This window comes from Pezoporus wallicus, unplaced genomic scaffold (assembly GCF_028554395.1).
Source record: "Pezoporus wallicus isolate ANWC-B61680 ecotype Strahan unplaced genomic scaffold, APGP_CSIRO_Pwel_v1 contig_4012, whole genome shotgun sequence".
Classification (NCBI taxonomy): Eukaryota; Metazoa; Chordata; class Aves; order Psittaciformes; family Psittacidae; genus Pezoporus; species Pezoporus wallicus.
The window spans coordinates 2,033,667-2,052,752 of NW_026637828.1; the positions used below are offsets into that span (position 1 = coordinate 2,033,667).

The 19,086-nt window shown below is 52.4% G+C and overlaps 1 protein-coding gene across 1 annotated transcript in view; it reads left to right on the plus strand.

Annotated features, from left to right (window-relative positions):
- The first annotated feature begins 27 nt into the window (after positions 1-27).
- The window catches only part of WDR90 (WD repeat domain 90), a 36,779-nt gene continuing 17,720 nt past the window's right edge, over positions 28-19,086 (plus strand). The window contains exons 1-24 of the mRNA XM_057408041.1: positions 28-37; positions 721-896; positions 984-1,160; positions 1,444-1,567; positions 1,903-2,073; positions 3,136-3,259; positions 4,485-4,552; positions 4,646-4,749; positions 5,629-5,859; positions 6,083-6,145; positions 6,422-6,490; positions 8,624-8,734; positions 8,828-8,973; positions 9,256-9,313; positions 11,124-11,242; positions 11,393-11,554; positions 12,554-12,672; positions 14,239-14,355; positions 14,897-15,132; positions 15,862-16,001; positions 16,508-16,638; positions 17,736-17,866; positions 18,429-18,590; positions 18,873-19,001. Of these exons, the coding sequence (XP_057264024.1) occupies positions 28-37; positions 721-896; positions 984-1,160; positions 1,444-1,567; positions 1,903-2,073; positions 3,136-3,259; positions 4,485-4,552; positions 4,646-4,749; positions 5,629-5,859; positions 6,083-6,145; positions 6,422-6,490; positions 8,624-8,734; positions 8,828-8,973; positions 9,256-9,313; positions 11,124-11,242; positions 11,393-11,554; positions 12,554-12,672; positions 14,239-14,355; positions 14,897-15,132; positions 15,862-16,001; positions 16,508-16,638; positions 17,736-17,866; positions 18,429-18,590; positions 18,873-19,001 (3,078 nt within the window). The remainder of the gene's footprint in view (positions 38-720; positions 897-983; positions 1,161-1,443; positions 1,568-1,902; positions 2,074-3,135; positions 3,260-4,484; positions 4,553-4,645; positions 4,750-5,628; positions 5,860-6,082; positions 6,146-6,421; positions 6,491-8,623; positions 8,735-8,827; positions 8,974-9,255; positions 9,314-11,123; positions 11,243-11,392; positions 11,555-12,553; positions 12,673-14,238; positions 14,356-14,896; positions 15,133-15,861; positions 16,002-16,507; positions 16,639-17,735; positions 17,867-18,428; positions 18,591-18,872; positions 19,002-19,086) is intronic.

Below are 19,086 nucleotides of genomic sequence, written 5' to 3' on the forward strand. Positions count from 1 at the left end.
GGGACGGTTGAGCCGGCGGCGCGCGCTATGGCGGCAGGTAGCGGCGGGGGGAGTGTGGGTACCGAGGGGTAACGAGCGGCCGGGGGTACCCTGGGGGGAGCCCTCGGAGCACGATGGTAACGGGAGTGTCACCGGGGTCGGGGTTATACCGGGGTTGGCGCGACAGCGGAGCGCGGGGGTAGCGGGAGAGTCACGGGGGTAAAAGGGAGACTCGCGTCATGGGGGGCTCCGGATGCGGACATACCGGGGGTGCCACCAGGGCTGGGGGCTCGGAGCATGGGCGTAACCAGGGGGGAGTCACCAGGCATGACTGCGACACTGGGTCTGGGCGGGGGGAGACACTCGGAGCACGGAGATACCGGCGGCGTCACCGGGGTTGGGAGGGGCGCGTTTCGGATCATGTGGGGCTCCGGGCGCGCAGATAACAGGGATGCCACTGGGGTATGGGGTTTCAGAGCACGAGAGTAACGGGGTGTCACTGGGCTGGGAGAACTCAGAGCTCGGGGGTTACCAGATCTGGCACTGGGCTAGAGGCAGGGTGGTGACACTGGGGCTAGGGGCCACTTGGGGTGTAGAGGTAATGGGGCCATCACTGGGGATGGAGGGACCCAGAGCATGAGGGTAATGGGGCTGGTAGCAGGTCTGTCACCAGGCTCGGGGCACAAGGGTGACACCGGGGCTGGGTATACTCGGGACATGGAGATGACTGGGTGCCAGCAGGATGGGGAACCTTGGGACACAGGGACAGCAATGGGGTCTGCGGTGCGGGGGACACCGTTCCGCCACTGTTTGTGGTACCGGCAGCCTGGCAGCGGCCATACCTGAACATCTTCAAGCACTTCCGTGTGGAGGAGTGGAAGCGCTCCGCCAGGGAGGGGGACGTGGCCACCTTCACGGTAACACCGGGGACACTGGCACCAGGGTGCTGGGGGACTGGCTGCAGTGGGCACCGCTGATCCCCCATTGCCCTGTGGTTTGGGCAGGACGCAAGGCTGAAGGGAACTGTGTACCGGATCCGAGGCTCCATACCCGGCAGCAGCTACCTGCAGCTGCCCCGCACTGGGACACAGTCACTGGGGCTGACCGGGCGCTACCTCTACCTGCTCTTCAGGCCTGTGCCTTGCAAGCACTTTGTTGTCCACCTGGATGTCACCACCAAGGTAGGACACTGAGCAGCCTTGTTAAACTGCCATCATGGGTGTTGTGGCTAATGGAAGGGTTGAGGGGTGGTACTGGTGGTCTTGGGGGGAAAAACCTGGCCGATCTTTGTTGTCACTGGTGTTTTATTCTGGACTGGAAATGGTTTCCATCCTCGTGGCATCTCTGCTGGTGACAGGAGACAAGGAAGGGACAGCAGATAGGATCACTCACCTTCTCCCCTGCAGCATATTCCTGCTGAAGCCACCAGGGTGACTAAAGCTGTGTCTGTGTCTGTCACCTCAGGAAAAGCAAGTGGTTCGCATCTCCTTCTCCAGCCTCTTCAAGGAATTCAAATCCACGGCCACCTGGCTGCAGTTCCCCTTCGTCTGTGGAGCTGCTGAGGGCTCGGCCAGGGCACCCAGGCATGGTGAGGAGGATTTGTGCTGCTGCTCATGGTGCGCAATACCAAATTCATTGAGTTTGGAAGTGGACTTGATGTATTCGAGGAGAGTGAAGAGCAGGAGACCCTCAGCAGATGGGGGTCAGAGCTGTGGCTCCCAGGAGGGATGTCCCTGCTTTGCAGCAATGAATTACGGGGCATATTTTCCCACTTCCCATCTTGGCGCAGGCAAGCCAAGCCTTGTGGGAGTCATCCCTGGTGAATAGTACCACTTAACCATGTTAATCTTGCATCTATGTTCTGTGAAGCCCAAGGTCTATAGCATCTTCTTCCCTTTCACCACTTACCACTCTCTTCCCCAGAGCTGGTGGGAGATGCCCCCACTGACGTGCGCTGGACCTGTCTCATGCTCGACCTTCACTCCATCCTCTCCCTCTACCTCAACCGTCACTACAGCCACCTCAAGAGCATCAAGCTCTGCTGCAGCCTGCTGGTGAAAACCCTCTGCACCAGCGACTTGGTGTTTGACCCAGGTGAGGAGCTCAGCGTGGCCTCTCATTTCTCCTGTGACCTCAGCCCAGTCTGGATGGAACCCTGGGTCATACTGGCTTCTGCAGTGTGGTGCTGACAGGCTTAGCCCTGGAGGAGCACTTAGCTGCCATTATGGTAGGAAGCAGAAAGGGCAAAATACTTGGTCTGACGTTAAGTTTCTATGTGTGCTGGTGAATAAAATCTCCCAGCCTCCAGAGGAAACTGTCGTCTTGTTTTCCAGCTGTAGAAGTGAACAGTAAGGGCAAAGTTAAATATCTTACTAAAGTTAGACTTCTTTTTCAGAGGTAAACAATCAAGGTGTTCCCAAGCTTCACTTCCCCAAGGCCTGTGCTTTTATCTGCTAGAAGAGCCTGTGGGTTCTTTTGTCTCCGAAATCTTCCAACCTAGTTTTTTGATACCCCTGCTCAGTGTGGCAGAGATACTTCAGTCAAAACTTTTGGTTTTGCCTTTCTTTATTTGCACTGGTAATCTGCCCGAACTAACTGACGCCATCAGTGGAGTTCCAGGATGTTGCAGGTGCTGCTTTTGGATTCGTGAAACTTGTTCTGTCTGGAGACTTGCACAAATTTACAAACATATGAAGGAGACAAGACAAGCAAATGAGAAAAGAGCCTTAACACAAATCACGTGAAATTGCTGAATCACTGAATAGAGAATCTGGGGAATCTCGGGCCTGGGAGATACAATCCCAGACTGGTTTGGGTTGGAAAGGACCTTAAAGCTCATTCAGTTCCACTCCCCTGCCACGGGCCCCTGCCACGGGCAGGGACACCTTCCACTAGACCAGGTTGCTCCAAGCCCCATCCAACCTGGCCTTGAACACTGCCAGGGATGGGGCAGCCACAGCTTCTCTGGACAACCTGTGCCAAGTCATGGGTTTGTCCTCTGGGACGTCCCCTGGAATACTTGCGCACCTCGGGCTTGTACTCTTTGCTTTTCAGGTGTTCTCAAAGACAGAAGCAGTTTGAGCCCTTTCACTGGAAACATGATTGCAGCTCCACAGCCCTTGGAGACCTGACCCTCTTTCTGTCCTCTGCCTCCAGGCGTGACATTCTCCGAGGCCCGTCAAGCCGAGCTGGCATGCCACGGGGTAGTGCCCATGCCACGGGAAATGGCATTCCCTGTGCCAAAGGGCGAGAAGTGGCACGACCTCTACGACTACATCAGGTACGGCTGCTCCTGGCTACACTGACCCCACTACAGCTCCAAGACCTCTAGGAAAGGTATTTAGATAACACTGCTTAAGGAATGACAGATCCAGACAAACGTGGGGCTCAGTGGAGACATTGCCATCACCCTAAGTCCAGCATTTAGGTGTTGTTAACACATTTAGCCTGGTCTAAGCTTAATGCTGATAGGTGATGTTTTGGGGCAGGAAAAAGGCCGTAGAGGACTCCAGTGTCCAGAGTTAACACCAGTCCTCTCTGTCAGTGACCTCTTGTTGGGATGGCTCCCATGTAACACCTTGTTGGGGGGCAGATGTAAAAGTACATCCCTCAGCTCCTATGCTGGGTTCCTGTTGGTGGTGTGGGAGCACAGCACTCCATTCTATCTGGTGAGACCTCCCTGCAGTCCTGATGCAGCTCTGGGGCAAGAACACAAGAGGGATGTGGAGCTGTTGGAGGGAGTCCAGAGGAGGCCACGGAGATGCTGCAAGGGTTGGAGCAGCTCTGCTCTGGAGCCAGGCTGAGAGAGCTGGGCTGGTTCAGCCTGGAAAGAGAAGCTGCGTGGAGGGGAGACCTTAGAGCAGCTCCCAGTGCCTAAAGGGGCTACAAGAAACCTGGAGAGGGGCTTTGGACAAGGGCCCGTAGGGACAGGACAAGGGGGAATGGCTTTAACCTGACAGAGGGGAGACTGAGATGAGCTCTTAAGCAGAAGCTCTTCCCTGTGAGGCTGCTGAGATGCTGGCACAGGGTGCCCAGAGAAGCTGTGGCTGCCCCATCCCTGGCAGTGTTCAAGGCCAGGAGGCCAGGTTGGACGGGGCTTGGAGCAACCTGGTCTGGTGGAAGGTGTCCCTGCCCATGGCAGGGGCTTGGAACTTGGTGATATTAAGGTCCCTTCCCACCCAGTCTAGTGGAAGTTGTCCCTGCCCAAACCATTCCATGATTCTATGAGGTTTTTGCCAGAGAATCCTGTTGGTCATAAACTCAGCTCATCACAGTCATCACATTAGCGACATTACTTAAAGTGTGCAATGCCAAGTTAACCCCTGGAATGTGATGCTGTAGATGAGACCCAGGACATGCTTTATTTAGGGTGGGTGGGGCAAAAGGGGAAATCTTAACAGGACACATGAAAAGGCTTCTGTGTCAGGCCATGAGTTGCCAAGTGGTATTCCTTGGTGCCAGTGCAGTGTCCCAGTGACATGGTGTCTTCCTCTGATTTTGCTCAGATTCCCATCCGAGGGGTCCAAGCTGCCAAAGGACTCCATCCAGAAGAGCTGTCCCGGCCCTGTGGCAGGTGAGAATGCTGGGGATGGCAGCCAGGGTTGGATGCTTTGGTTAGATGCCTTGGGTTTCCCAGGGACCCCAACCTCCTCCTCGTGTCACTCAGGTGGCCAAGCCCCAGAGGATCCCATCCAGCAGCAGCCAGTGGCTCTCACCAGTGCAGTCCGTGACCGACTGTCCCTCGTCCAGCAGATAACCAGTCCCAAAGCTGTAAGTGCCTCAGGGAGGAGGCTGAAACTTCTTCCCTTCTGCCTCCCATGTTTTTCACCACATCTTCTCTTTGAGGGCCTTTATTTAAGAAGCTGCTTCTTGCCTGTGGCCGATCTGACCCCAGTCTGGGCACAGTCTGTTGACTGCAGCCCTGCAGTTACTGATGGGGTGGCTCAGTGTGGGCCAGCACAGAGCAGAGCTGAGCTCAATGCCAAGTACCTCACAATCTCCAGACAGCTCCTCCACATCTCAGCTGAGGCAGCAAATAGTTGTGTCTTCAAATTATAGATAAGAAATGAGGGCTGGGGGCTAAAGATCCCGATCAGGTGTCCTTTGGGGCAGAATAGTGTGTAGAGTCTGAACTGCTGGGACCACAGCAGCTGCCCTCACCCCTGATTTCCCATTCTCCACTGGTGATGAGGAGCTGCTACTCAGCTGGCTCGCCAGACAGCATGATGGCGGGCTTTTGGAGAAAGATGGGGAGAAGCCATCCTTCTCACACTGTGGAGAGGGAGAAAATGAGGAGTGTGACCACATTGCTGCTCTGAACTGGGATGTGCCGAGCTGGTGCTTTTAGCCTCTGCTCAGTGGAGAGCAGCTCTTTGAGTCTTTTCTGGGCTGGATCTCTTATGGGGCTCTGATTTGCTGTCTGGAGGAGATGAACTGTGTATAGACAATATTAGGAGCACAGGGAGAGCGGTTGGTTAACATACCTGGCCAGGCTGGGTACCCACAGGGATACTCTGCCTCCATGCTGCTTTGTGTATGGCTGTGAAGAGTCATTTGGGAGACATGTGGGTGCCCTCGTCTCTGCCTTTGCAGAGGGTGGAAGGTACTCAAGGAGGGCTGATCTCACTCTGAGGCTTTGCTCTTTCTCAGATGCCACACCACTGTCCTGTCGTTCCAAAGAGCATTCCTGAGGTTCAACTGACAGCCTCCAGGCCTCCGAGAGCTATGCCAGCTGGAGACCAGGAGCTGGAGAAGAATCAGAAGTCACGCAATGTGGAGGACACTGGCCAGTCTCCAACAGTGGGCGACGGAGGCATCCACGTGTACGCTCACCAGAGGAGCAAACAAGCCACCCGAGCTGTTCATGCTGGCTCAGAGGAGGTGGGTGAAGCACTGAGCAGTCACAGCAGCCCAAGGGTGCCTTTGGGATGCTTACTGCTGATGCTGAAGCAGCAGAGGGAGCACAGGCTTCCGGATGGAGTTTCAGTTAATCCCTTTTGCTGGTGTTATTTTTCTCCTTTCCATTTCCTCACCTTGAAGGAGGGACCCTGTGTTCAAATCCACTCATCTTGAGCTAATAATGTGTGTGTATTGATTTGCTCAGAGCACATGCAGGAAGGGCCCTGGACCAGGTGTGCTGCCCAGTAGGAGAGCTGCTGCCTGCAGGGTAGGTCTGGTGCTTCCCCCAGCAACCACTGGCTCTGGGCATCACCGGGACACTGCAAGGGCTGTCTGTAACCAAGCCTGGGTGGGATTGCTGCTTAAAACTGGAAATCCCAGCTCTTGCCGACAGATTTGGCTTCTGCCAGGCTAAATACTGTAAAGCCATACCCTTTAGCAGGAAAGAACCCCTGTGCTTTAGAGAGAAACCAGCAATGGGGATGGAGGGTGGAGGACCTCAGTCCAGCTCTACATACAACAGCTCTGTCTCTTTTAATTCCAGAGGCTCTTACCAGATCCCATCCTGAAGCTGAGAATGATTATTGGCTTTGGAGGCTGCAGCACCAAGTGGGTCAGTAGCTCGGATGGTTTGGGGAGCTGATCTGTAATCCCATGCCCAGGGTATTAACTTTGGAGGTATGAAAGGAGTTGAATGTACTGCTCGATAGGGAAAATGACCCCAAAACAGATGGGTCCAAGCTTATGTTTGTGCATGAGTCTTCTGCTGTTATGGTGGTGAATTAGAAATCAGGGGACTTTTTAGATCTTGTGGCTTCTGTGTTTTAACACGTTAAAATAGAGATGCTTTGTAGGAGTCTGCAAAGGGTTTCATATTGTTTCCATGTGGCACTGTGCCTTGCAGGAGCCCAGCTTGCAGTGTGTGTTTCGGTAAAGAAAAGGTCATTTTGGTTCAGTCATAGAATCATAGAACCAACCAGGTTGGAAAAAACCTTTAAGATCATCAAATCCAACCATTCCCCAGCACTGCCAAGGCCACCACTAAACCAAAATTCCCATCTTGGGAGTTCTTCCCCATGTGAGATCCATCCCTGCCTATAGGCTACTGCAGTTCACACTGGAGGCTCCTGTTTTCTTGGCTTGGCAGCTGGCCAAGGTTACACCTCATAAGCTCAGCAAGCCTTTGGGGAAGAGATGGGATCCCTTGGAAATGATGCAACCCACCTCGATCAGACTGAGACAGCTGGGCTTGTTCAGCCTGGAGAAGAGGAGACTCCTTAAGGGGAGACCTTAGAGCAGCTCCAGTGCCTAAAGGGGCTGCAAGAAACCTGGAGAGGGGCTTTGGACAAGGGCCTGTAAGGACAGGACAAGGGGGAATGGCTTTAACCTAACAGAGGGGAGACTGAGATGAGCTCTTAGGCAGAAGTTCTTCCCTGTGAGGGTGCTGAGGCACTGGCACAGGGTGCCCAGAGAAGCTGTGGCTGCCCCATCCCTGGCAGTGTTCAAGGCCAGGTCAGATGGGGCTGGGAGCAACCTGGTCTAGTGGAAGGTGTCCCTGCCCATGGCAAGGGGTTGGAACTGGATGAGCTTTAAGGTCCCTTCCAACCCAGACCATTCTGATCCTATGATGTGAGCAAGGCAATGACATGGAGGAAGCCTGGAGTGGGGAATAGGGCAAACAGACAAGGAGATAAGGCAGCAGCATCGGTGTGGGGATATATGGGACTGAGCTGTAGGTAACAGCCCACACACCAGCTGTGGGGGCAGGAGAGGAGCACTAAGGCACAGCGCAGCCCCACACCTGTTCCAGCTGTCACTCTCTCTCACCAGAGCTGGTTATCCCAGTGCTCTGCTTCCTGGTCACTTACTCCACAGCCTCAACCTCCAGGCACTGGTTCAGAAGAGATTAAACCATAAATGACCCACACAGACAGCTTGCAAAGCCATGTCCTCTCTTATTACAGTACAGCGGGTTTTGTTCAGTGTTGGATGGGAGCCTATTATGAGATGATGATCTCTCCATATGAGCACAGGAGCAGGCTATTGCCTTACCAGCTGCAGGAAATCCATACTATCATGTCTCAAGATACCCTTAGCCTTTCCAGAGACAGAATGACATTTCATTTTACTGGTGACCAGGAGGTCATCAACACTCACTGGCTGGGAACAGCAAAATCAAGTCCAAATGCTGACCCCATTATCAGCCCTCAGGAGCTCACACCACAAATACAAATACGTCTGTTGATGACTGAGCATCTGATGGCAGCCTTTAACTAAGACCCAGAAATAAGCCACTTCTTCCCATTGCAGCAGGCTCTACCCCTGCATCCTCAATCTAATCTATAATTCAATTGGTTTTAACCCATCTCTTTGCATTACAAACCAGCTGAGCATCCTGCTAGATGGCCAAAAACAGACAACACGCACCTTTGCATCCCTCTCTGCAAACTTGGTGAGCGTGTTGGTGTAGATCCTCCAGTCCCGCTCGTCCATTCAAGACTGTTACAACATCTTTTTCCTTATATCTGCTGTTCATGTAGTAGACGTGATTGTACAATAAATCCACTGAATGAAGTAGGATTTTAGCTGGGCTCTTAGTTTTCCATTGTGAGTTAGAATAATACTCGTATGGGATGCGCACACGCGTGCAGAGCTCCTGGGGAAGAAATCCCTGCAGGTCCAGCCCAAAGACCTGGGGCACCTCTGGAGGATCTGCACCCCTTTCATTCCTGTCTGGGTCCTGCAGGCACTGTGGGCTCAAAACAACACTGCAGTGGTCTACCCCTGCCATGCGGTCATCGTGACCCTGCAGATCCACTCCAGGAAGCAGAGGTTCTTCATTGGGCACACGGATAAGGTGAGTGTAAGTCCTTACAAAGCCCCATGGCAGCACTGTCCATGTACCCCAGATGTACCCCCGGTTGCAGCTCTATCCCGGTGCTTCCTGCAGGTGTCAGCACTGGCCTTCAATGGGAGCAGCACCTTGCTGGCTTCCGCTCAGGCTGGTCCCCGGAGCGTCGTGCGCCTCTGGGACTTCCCAAGGGGAAGCTGCCTCTCCGTGTTCAAAACCCACGCCCACTCCCTCTTGTCCTTGAGGTGGGTTTCAGCCTGAGTGCAGGAATGTGTTCGGGTGGGTAAGGCGTTGGAGCATGGCAGCTTTCCCATGCTATTCCTGAGTGATAAATGAGGGGTGAATTACAGCTTCTGCTTCAGCCTGCTGGCAACCGGCCTGGAACAGCTGATATGCTGCCAGCTCCCTCATGAGCTTATCCCTCAGGTCTTGCTGTCTCCTCATCCTCACAACTTGTCTCCTTTTATTTCCTGTTGAGATGCACTTGGGGTACCAAGAGCTGCATTTCACCATGTCTCTTCTTGCAGCTTTTCCTACAGTGGAGCCGTTCTGTGCGGCGTCGGAAAGGATGGGCATGGCAAAACGGTGAGAACTGGAGTTTGAGTTTGGAGGTTTCCTTGCCCTGTGAGTGAGCAAGTGCCAGGATTCTGTAGTTATTTTGCAGACAAACCTCTGCTCTGGGCTTTCCTAGATGTGTTCTTCACTGCAGTCAGAGGGAGTTCCTTTTCTCGTTACCTCCTTAGAAATCACTTACCTTCAGCTTGGTGCTTGTGAGCATTCACACACGTGTTCCTTAGCAGCGAGCAAACAAATCCTTTTGGGAGCAGCCTGAGGGATCAGCTCAGTTTGAGCTCTGAGGCTGTTTCTCTCCCTGGTGTGGTCCCAGCAAGGAGCCCAGGTGGGGTAATGAAGGCAGCTGTGTGATTCTGCCTGTACCCGTTGCCTCCACAGCATTCCAGCCCACTGGGCTGAGGGTGACATGTTTGTATGGCATTTTGAGCTGGAAGGTTTGCAAGCATGGAGGGGAGGAGTGGGAATTGAAATGGGAGGTTCAACACTGACTGGCGTCCCAAATCCTTTGAGTTTTTTATAGCATTTAGGGCAAGATGTGAGGTTTAATCTTTCGGTCCTGAGCCTCACAGGCATCACTGCTGGGAGGGATGGTGGGCACTGAAGCTGCCAAACACCACTGTAGGTGGGGGATGATGCAGAGTCCACGTGTAGCAGTCAAAAATGAAATTGTTTCATGGGACTGTGGGTTTGCTTTATCAGTGATACTGTTCTTATCCGCTGATCCGTTACTAACCACCAGCAGCAATTAGCTGTGCTGTTGCTCACTAGGTACTGCCTGCAGGAAAACCAAACACTGCTCCCTTATTTTGTCCCAGCATGTGGCAGTGGTCCCTGTGCTGCATGGGAGCAGGCAAGCTGCAGCTGGGGAGGGGGGACTTATAGGGTGAAAACAGGATGGGAGAATGGGGTGGCCTTTGGTGGGGGCTGGCCAGGACCACCTCTCCCAGGGTGATGCTTCATCCCACCCCAGCCTCTGAGGTGGATTTAACACTATTCTGAATGCAGAGCATGAAATCACCTACAGTTCTTTCCCAATCTCTCCCTTTCCTTTGGGAAAAGGAAACTTGCCCCTCGTGATGGGCATGTGAACAGGTGACCCCACATCAGAGCAAAGTCCTATGAGAGCCAGTGCAGCCAGACTTGTGCTACCTCCAGCTCCCACAGAGCAGCTCAGGCCTGGTAGAGATCTCGTATTTCAGCAGCCAGAATTCCCACTCTTCTGGATTTTCTTTCCAAGTCTGATCCCTGTTGCCAGGCAGGCCTGGGATTCAGAACCTGTAATTATGGATGCTAGAGAAGCATATTCCCATGAAGCTTTATAAAGCTCTTGGACTGTCCTGAACCCTCTGTGTGAGGGTGTTTTATTTCCCCTGCTTCAACTCTGTTATCAGTACTTTGTTTCCAGCTCTGGGGACGTTCCCGTGTGTGCAGCTGGTCAGCTGTGTGACAGAAATCTCCCTTGCTGCCAAGGTTTCCATGTTTGAACAACTCTGCCAGTAGAGAATCACAGAATTTCAGACTGGTTTTGGTTGGAAGGGGCTTTAAGATCATCCAGTCCCAACCCTCTGCCATGGGCAGGGACACCTTCCGCTAGACCAGGTTGCTCCAAGCCCCGTCCAACCTGGCCTTGGACACTGCAAGGCATGGGGCAGCCACAGCTTCTCTGGGCAACCTGTGCCAGTGCCTCAGCACCTGCACAGTATATATACCTTCCTTATATCTAACCTGAACTTCCTCTGTTTTAGTTTGAACCCATCACCCCTTGTCCTATCACTGCAGTCCCTGATGAAGAGTCCCTCTCCAGCATCTTTTCTTGCTTCAGATGGTGGTGGTGTGGAACACTGCTCAGGTGACCCAAGGTGGAGAGGTGGCTGTGCTGGCCAAAGCACACACAGATGTGGACATCCAGGCCTTGAAGATTACTTCTTTTGATGATTCCAGGTAGGATGCAAAGGAAATAAATCAAAAGCATTGGTTCTGTCACAGCCTGGGGGGTAGAATGGGGCTGTGTTCTTGTTCTTAGTCCTCACTGGTAACTGGTGGCCGTTGGGGTTAGGGTTATTGGTGCTCATGCAGCCTCTCCCTGGGCAGGATGGTGTCGTGTGGCTGGGACAACATCAGGCTGTGGCGAGTGCGGAGTGGAGTACTGCGCTCCTGTCCTGTTGACCTGGGCGAGTACCGTTCCCTAGAGTTCACTGGCCTGGCCTTCCAAGAGGGATGCGCAGCTGAGCGGGAGCGCGAGGACCACACGTTGTAAGGGGCTGAGGGAATCGCTGGGGTTGTTGGCAAGGAGGGATGCTTGGCATTCTCTGCATGAGCACAGGATTTTCCCTCTAGAATCGGGTGCCTCCTGGAGCTGGGAGAGCTTCTCTCCTGTTCAGCTCACGTTGCTTCCCAAAAGAGATTTGACTGCTTGAGAACAGCCCAAGAAACATGATTTTCCTCTTGCCATTCTCTTCATTAGGGACTGTAGCAATAGGACAAGGGAATGGGTTCAAACTTAAGCAGGGGAGATTGAGATGAGCTCTTAGGCAGAAGTTCTTCCCTGTGAGGGTGCTGAGGTGCTGGCACAGGTTGCCCAGAGAAGCTGTGGCTGCCCCATCCCTGGTAGTGTTCAAGGCCAGGTTGGATGGGGCTTGGAGCAACCTGGTTTAGTAGAAGGTGTCCCTGCCCATGGCAGGGGCTTGGAACTGGATGAGCTTTAAGGTCTCTTCCAGCCCAAACCATTCCATGATTCTGTGGTTCTGTACTGATGTTTTGCCATATTTAATGAATTTCTCCCCCACCTGATGCCTGTGTTTTGCTTTCTCTTGGCAGTGTGGTGCATAGCCTCTTGCATACAGACAGATACATGCTTTTTTCCCCCTTGTTTTATTTTAATCATCAAAGCCAGACCTTTGTTGCTGCCACACACCATTCCACAAGCAGAGCTGTCAGCTCAGCTGGCCCTGTCTTCCCTGGTGCCGTGTCCTGTGGCAGAGAGGTTCCTTTCTGAGATCTATGCCGAGCTTTTAGCTGTTTTTTTTAATTAACCTTTCAAAAGGACAGGGAATAGAGTGGGAAGCCCTTGGTTGTAGATTTGCCCTTGGACCTGGTTGACTAATTACATTGCCATGAACCAGAATTGCTTTCCATCAGGCAGTTGAATGGCTAAACCAAGCTGGGTTTTTACTAAACCACGCTGACACAGCCCCTTTTAATCCTGGTTAAGTGGAGCTTAAGTGCCAGAGCAGGGATCTTTCTCCTCTACAGCTTTGTCTGCAGCAAGAGTGGCCACATCTTGGAGGTGGACTACCAGAACGTGAGTGTGAGGAGCGCACTGCAGCTGCTGCCTGCGCCACTCCGGGACTGCCAGCGGCTAGACAAGTCAGGTAGGAGCATCTACAGGGAGGAGGGACCAGCCAGGAGCAGCCCACCATCATCTGGGGCAGACACGAACTCGCCTCCCTGGTAAAATAAACCAGTGGTTTACCTACTGCTAAGGGTTACTTTGGGTCAATTAGAGCATTTGTAGCTATTTGCTTCTTAAGTACCTCAGATAATCCTTAATACAGCAAAGTATCATTTTAAGAAAGAATTTTGGCATCTAAAATGCTGATTGCACTTTCAGAGAAACACCACTTTTAGAAACATGAAAAAGTCTTAATTTGCTGATGGGAGTCTTAATGTAGAGATGGAAAAAGAGCTAAGCAGCCCACTAAAAAAAGATGAATTTGGGGATGTTTCTCACTAGTCAGCCTGTGCAGAGTGTTTGGGAAGTCTTTGTTGCTGTGTACAAAGCTTTGCAGCTTTCAGCTCTTCCACTGATTTTTAACAGCAGGAAGAATTCACTTTCAAGTGGTATTGCTCTCATATCTCAAAACCTAGTGCCCAGTTTGCTTTGGCAAATTGAGCTGATTAATGTAGGGCAAGCCCCTTTGAGATGCGTGTAACTGTGGTTCTCGCTTCATGGGTGAGAAAGCACCCAAGAGGAGATGAAACGATGTCCTTGGGTGTCTTCCTGCTACCAGTGCTGGCTTTCGCCAGTGCTTTGACCAGTGAACTTTATACCTAAATCAAACCCACAGTTTTGGAATCACAGAATCCCAGACTGGTTTGTATGGACCTTAAGATCATCCAGTTCCAGCCCCCTGCCATGGGCAGGGACACCTTCCACTAGACCAGGTTGCTCCAAGCCCCATCCAACCTGGCCTTGAATACTGCCAGGGATGGGGCAGCCACAGCTTCTCTGGGCACCCTGTGCCAGCGCCTCAGCACCCTCACAGGGAAGAGCTTCTGCCTAAGAGCTCATCTCAGTCTCCCCTCTGTCAGGTTAAAGCCATTGCCCCTTGTCCTGTCCCTGCAGGCCCTTGTCCAAAGCCCCTCTCCAGGTTTCTTTGAGCCCCTTTAGGCACTGGAAGCTTTTCTAAGGTCTCCCCTTAAGGAGCCTTCTCTTCTCCAGGCTGAACCAGCCCAGCTCTCTCAGCCTGGCTCCAGAGCAGAGCTGCTCCAGCCCTTGCAGCATCTGTGACCTCTTCTGGACTCGCTCCAACAGCTCCACTTCCCTCTTGTGCTGTTGCCCCAGAGCTGGATCAGGACTGCAGGGGGGTTCTCCCCAGACCGCAGCAGAGGGGAGAATCCCCTCCCTCTCATGCTGCTCATGCTCTGGGGATGCAGCCCAGCACATGGGGGGAGTTCTGGGCTCAAGCACTCACTGCTTGTGGGAAAGAGCAGTGCTGGAAAAGGAGAGGGACTAGACATGGTGTGAGTCCTGAGAGGGGCTGTTCAGACTCTTCAGCCTTTGTTGTGAGTCAGTTGTGGGATTCCTGGGTGCTGCTGCTTCTGAGGGTTCTGGTGCTGGTGCAGGTGGACTGTTGGACTGTTCTGGGATGGAGCAACCGTCAGTCTTAGTTTTCTTGTTCTGACTGTACAAGGTGCTGTTGTTTTTTGTTTTTCAGGTGCTGGGATTGCTATAAACAGCATTAGCATCTCCTCACACTTCTGTGCCACGGGTTCAGAAGATGGCTACCTGCGGCTGTGGCCACTGGACTTCTCGGCTGTTGTCGCAGAGGCAGGTGAGTAGAGCTGGGAGCTTCTGAGCTCTACATCTCTTTCAGCCTGCTGCTGTGAAGCCAGAGATCCACTGCCATGTCTCCTAAAGCTATTCTTAGGAGCTCAGTCTCTCTCCTAAAGCAATTCTCAAGCATCTTTTGTGCTTGTTGTCAGTAGGGGTGACTGGCTTGGAAGTCTCCTACTCCAACAAGCCTTATTGATGTTCATTCTTGTAACTTAAAGGAGAAAGGCAGGATCTCCTGGGTGAGCACAGGCACTCTGTCTTCATTTCTGCACCCTTGTACCTATGGCTCATCTGTCTGTGGAAAATTAGGGGAGAAATCAAGCAGTTCTTCACAATTCTTGAAACAATCACCATCACAGCAGAGTCCGGGGACTTCTAGGGGGCAGACACTAATTTATCACTTAACTCAAGCCTGCAAGCATCCAGTCTTCAGATGGTGGGATGCTCATTACTGAATGTGAATCTGCCTTGGTAGCTGTGTTCCAGCTGCTCCTGCTCCTTTTCCAGGGGGGGGTGCTGACTCCTGGGTCTCTCCCTAGAGCAAGAGGCTCCGGTGAGCAGTGTGTGCATCAGCCCGGATGGCCGCAGAATCTTGTGCACGACAGCTGCTGGGTACCTAGGCTACCTGGATCTCCAGTCCTGGGACTCCAACACCCTCATGCGCTCTCATGAGGACTCCATTCTGGCATTCTCCATGGAGGGGGTTTGGAAGTGGATGGCAACGGTGTCTCGGGACAGCACCATCCGGGTTTGGGACCTCGTCTCCATGCAGCAGGTGGGCCAGATGAGACTTGGAAGGTGTCTTATATGTATTAATAGTCTTCCTGGTCTCCGTTTGGTCCAGTTACCAAAGCTCCACAGTTCAAGAGCCCTTAAATGTCCTCCCTGAAGCATAAGGGGCATGGGCAAGAAATAGTTTGGAATAATGGAATTCTGAGAGGTTTAGCTTAATGCATAGTTTGGCCTTAGCTCCTGAAGGTTTTGTTAAACAACAGTATTTCCATTTCCTCCATCTTTTGAATCACAGACAGGTTTGTGCTGGAAGAGACCTTAAAGCTCATCCAGTTCCAAACCCCTGCCATTGGCAGGGACACCTTCCACTAGACCGGGTTGCTCCCAGCCCCATCCAACCTGGCCTTGAACACTGCCAGGGATGGGGCAGCCACAGCTTCTCTGGGCAACCTGTGCCAGCGCCTCAGCACCCTCACAGGGAAGAACTTCTGCCTAAGAGCTCATCTCAGTCTCCCCTCTGTCAGGTTAAAGCCATTCCCCATAGTCCTGTCCCTACAGGCCCTTGTAAATAGCCCAGATTTCATGTAGAATATTGCTTTTCAACAAGGCATAATAACCAAGGGTTTTATCTAGATGCCAGGACTTCACTGGGCTTCAGATCCATCCAGGCAGGTCCAGATTTCTGTTGTAAGACATGCTTATGGTGGAGGTCTGAGGCTGTTTAGTTGAGCTTTATCCAGCTTCATGCCTGTGGTGTGTCTCTTCCCCACAGCTGTACGACTTCACAGCTGCAGAAGGAACACCATGTGCTGTGGCCTTTCACCCTACCCAGCAGATGCTGGCCTGTGGCTTTGACAACGGAATGGTGTGGACCTTCAGCCTGGCCACCTCCAGTCTGCTGGTGGAGCACAAGTAAGGGCTGTCCTGGCAAGAGCCACAGTGATAATCATGGAGGTGGGAAAGTGCTTTTCTTGGGCTTGACAATGCTCATGTACCAGCTGAGTGGTGTTCAGGCAGAGGTGGCCTGCTCTGGGTGGGAAAAGTCCAACCTGGGAAGGCTCTGAGGGCTTTTTTTATGGCATCCCAGTGGACAGTTGACCCACATTAGGAAAAGCTTGTCCTAGAGAGCAGCTGAAGAGGGAGCCCTTGCAAGGCGTAGCATGGGAAGCAGTCTGGTCCAGAGGGAGAGGAAGCACATTCCATGGACGGCTGGAGTCCTGAGCTTGCTGCTCAGTTTTCCATGAAGTTTGAGTGTTGATTGACCTGAGCTGCTGCAGGCATGAGCATGGTGGGGTCCTGCCCCCAATTGCTTTGTTCTCCTGGGTTCTTCAGCATGTTGTGCTCAACATTGCTCCTGTTTTCTGACAGTTGGTTTGTTCTTTCCCCACCCCTGTTTTATGTTTTCCACCTTCTTTCAGACAGCACCGCACTGTTATCACTGGGCTGACCTTCTCTCCAGATGGCAATTTCATGTTCAGCTCCTGTTTGCAGGGAAGTCTGGCTCTTTACAGCTGCATGGCACAGAAAAGCCACGTCTTGCGAGTCCTGGGTAAGACTCTGGGGCTGTGGGTTGTCTTTCTTCTTTTATGAGCACAGACATCCTAGCACCAAAACCAAACCTGACTCAGAGAGCTTTTCTGATGAATCTTCTGAACTGTGACATTTGTGTTAATGTGTGAGCAAACCCTTGTGACTGCCACCCCTTCCCTACCCCTCCTGATTCAAACACTCTCCACTTGCTTGGCATTATGATTTCATGAACAAGCTGGAATAACAGAGACTTGTTCATGCCCAAGCCCTGAATCCTTCTATCCTGTGGATGTACAGTTTGTTTAAACTGGATCATTTCCCTAATCCTGCCTTCAGCTGTGCCAATGATCAGAGAAGGTGGAGAGCTCCAGGCAGGGGAAGCAGTACAGGGGCAAGGCAGTTTGGAAATGTTAATGTCACGTTTAATACACCTTGGGCAGGAAAAGGGAGTTCCATTATTGTACAAAGAGGAGGATCCTGCCCCAAGAAAAGTGTTCTTGAAATAGGTGAGAAGGAATAGGGGCTTGGAGAGATAAATCACCCAAGTTTGGCGTCAGTGCTGCAGCTGGACCTTCGCACGTTGACTCTGCTCTGAAACCCTGTTCACTGCCTGGCCATGTTCCAGGGACAGAACAGTGGCAGTGGAATAAAAACCAAGGATTGCTGTGATTTCGGTGAGTTTTAGACCTTTGGGTCTTTCTGCCCACTGGGCTGACATCAGCACAGAGGTTGGGCACTGATTTCATTCCACACAGGGTTCAGACACCCAGGCCACAGCTAAGACCTCGCATTCATAGTTTCTTGTAACATTAAAAAAGAAACACTAAAATCCATTTTATTCCCTTGACTTTGTTCTGCTATCCTTGAAAGCACCACACAGTCAGGCGATGAGCCATGACTCTAGACCTTGTCTTTGAGGTCTGCAACTTTGAGTGTTGCAGATAAAATGTGTAGTATCTTCTACAACAGAGGTTGCTTCTTTCTGAGGCCAGAACATTAACCCAGGGCTGATTGAGAGGCAGGAGAAGCTGCAGGATCAGCAGCACCATCACAGGGTGAGCTGGCTGCAGCGTGGGCTTTGCTCCTCTCTTCACTTTCTCTGGCTGTGGCCCCCAGGCAATGTGGTGGCCCTGGACACTGGGAGCAGTGCGGATGTGCTGGTGGTCAGTGGGGACAGCCATCTTCTCGCCTTCGTGGGACCCTCCAAGTACGTTGTGACTGTGATGGAGGCCTGCTCGCTGGATGAGGTACCCAGCGGGCTCCCCTCATCCTGGGAGAGGGTGGGAGGACAGCACGGGCTGCAGAGTGCTGTGAGCAGGAAAGGCAGTTCCCATGGGCTGCATCAGATGGGATGGATCGAGGGCTTTGGGCACCAGCAGTTTTGGAGAGGGCCCTTCCTGCACACCAGACACTTCCTCAGGGTGCTTACAGTGAGGTTGGTTTTCCATTCTGTGAGACAGAAACAACAAAGTCAACCCCCTCCATGGCAGGGGTTTGGAATTAGGTGGTCTTTAAGGTCCCTTCCAACCCAAACCATTCTATGATTCTGTGAAGGTTTCTTCTCCAGCTTCAATCCCCTCTAGAAAGATAATTTGAAGAAGTGTTGTGTAGACTGTCAGCTCCAACTTCTCTTTGTGAGCTGCTGTCCTGGGCAGGAGGGACATTGCCTGGATCCTGTAGCCCCTCACTGGGGGGAAGGGAAGGGTCTGGGGGGGTTCCATAGCCTCGTGCTGGGGGAGCCACGAGAGCAATTCTGAGGCTTCTGCAGTATTTCCTCCAGTATTTGTTCAGGATCTCCTTGTTTGACAGCTGCTGAGGGTGGACATCAGCACCCTCGATTTGAACAGCACAGCCTTGGACTCTGCAGTGGGAGTCTGCTTTGCTCCTGTGCCTCGAGGCGAGCTCCTGGTGGCCACTTCTTCCAATAAAATCCTTGTGCTTGATGCAAAAACGGGACGACTGGTGCGAGAGGTAGGACACTGAGAAATTCATGCACTGAGGTCTTGTGTCACAGAAGCCTTGGGAATGTTATGTCACTGTAGCAGGGGGAAATGAGAGAAGAGCTCATTTTAGAGTTCACAGGCTTCAAAGAAACACAGGAGTTGGCAAGCCTGTAGCCATCCTGGTGCGGTCATGCTCAGGATGAGCCTGAGCTTGTTTTCAGTCTTGTTGCATTCCTGCCTTCTTGCTGAAGCATAAGTAAGGATGTAAGCTAGCTCAGTTAATGCTGCTGGCGGTGTTTCTTGTCCTCAGGTGTCTCCCGTGCACAAAGTGTCCTGTTCTTCCTTGGCGCTGAGCAAGGATGGCAGGTACCTGCTCACTGCTGGTGACAAAGTCATCAAGGTGTGGGACTATCAGATGCACTCCAATATCAACTTCCAGGTACCGCCCACAAAGGGAGGGAAGGGGGTTGCTGTTGCATTTCTGAACCCCTGGGGAAGAGAGCAGCCCCCTCTGTGGGCCCAGT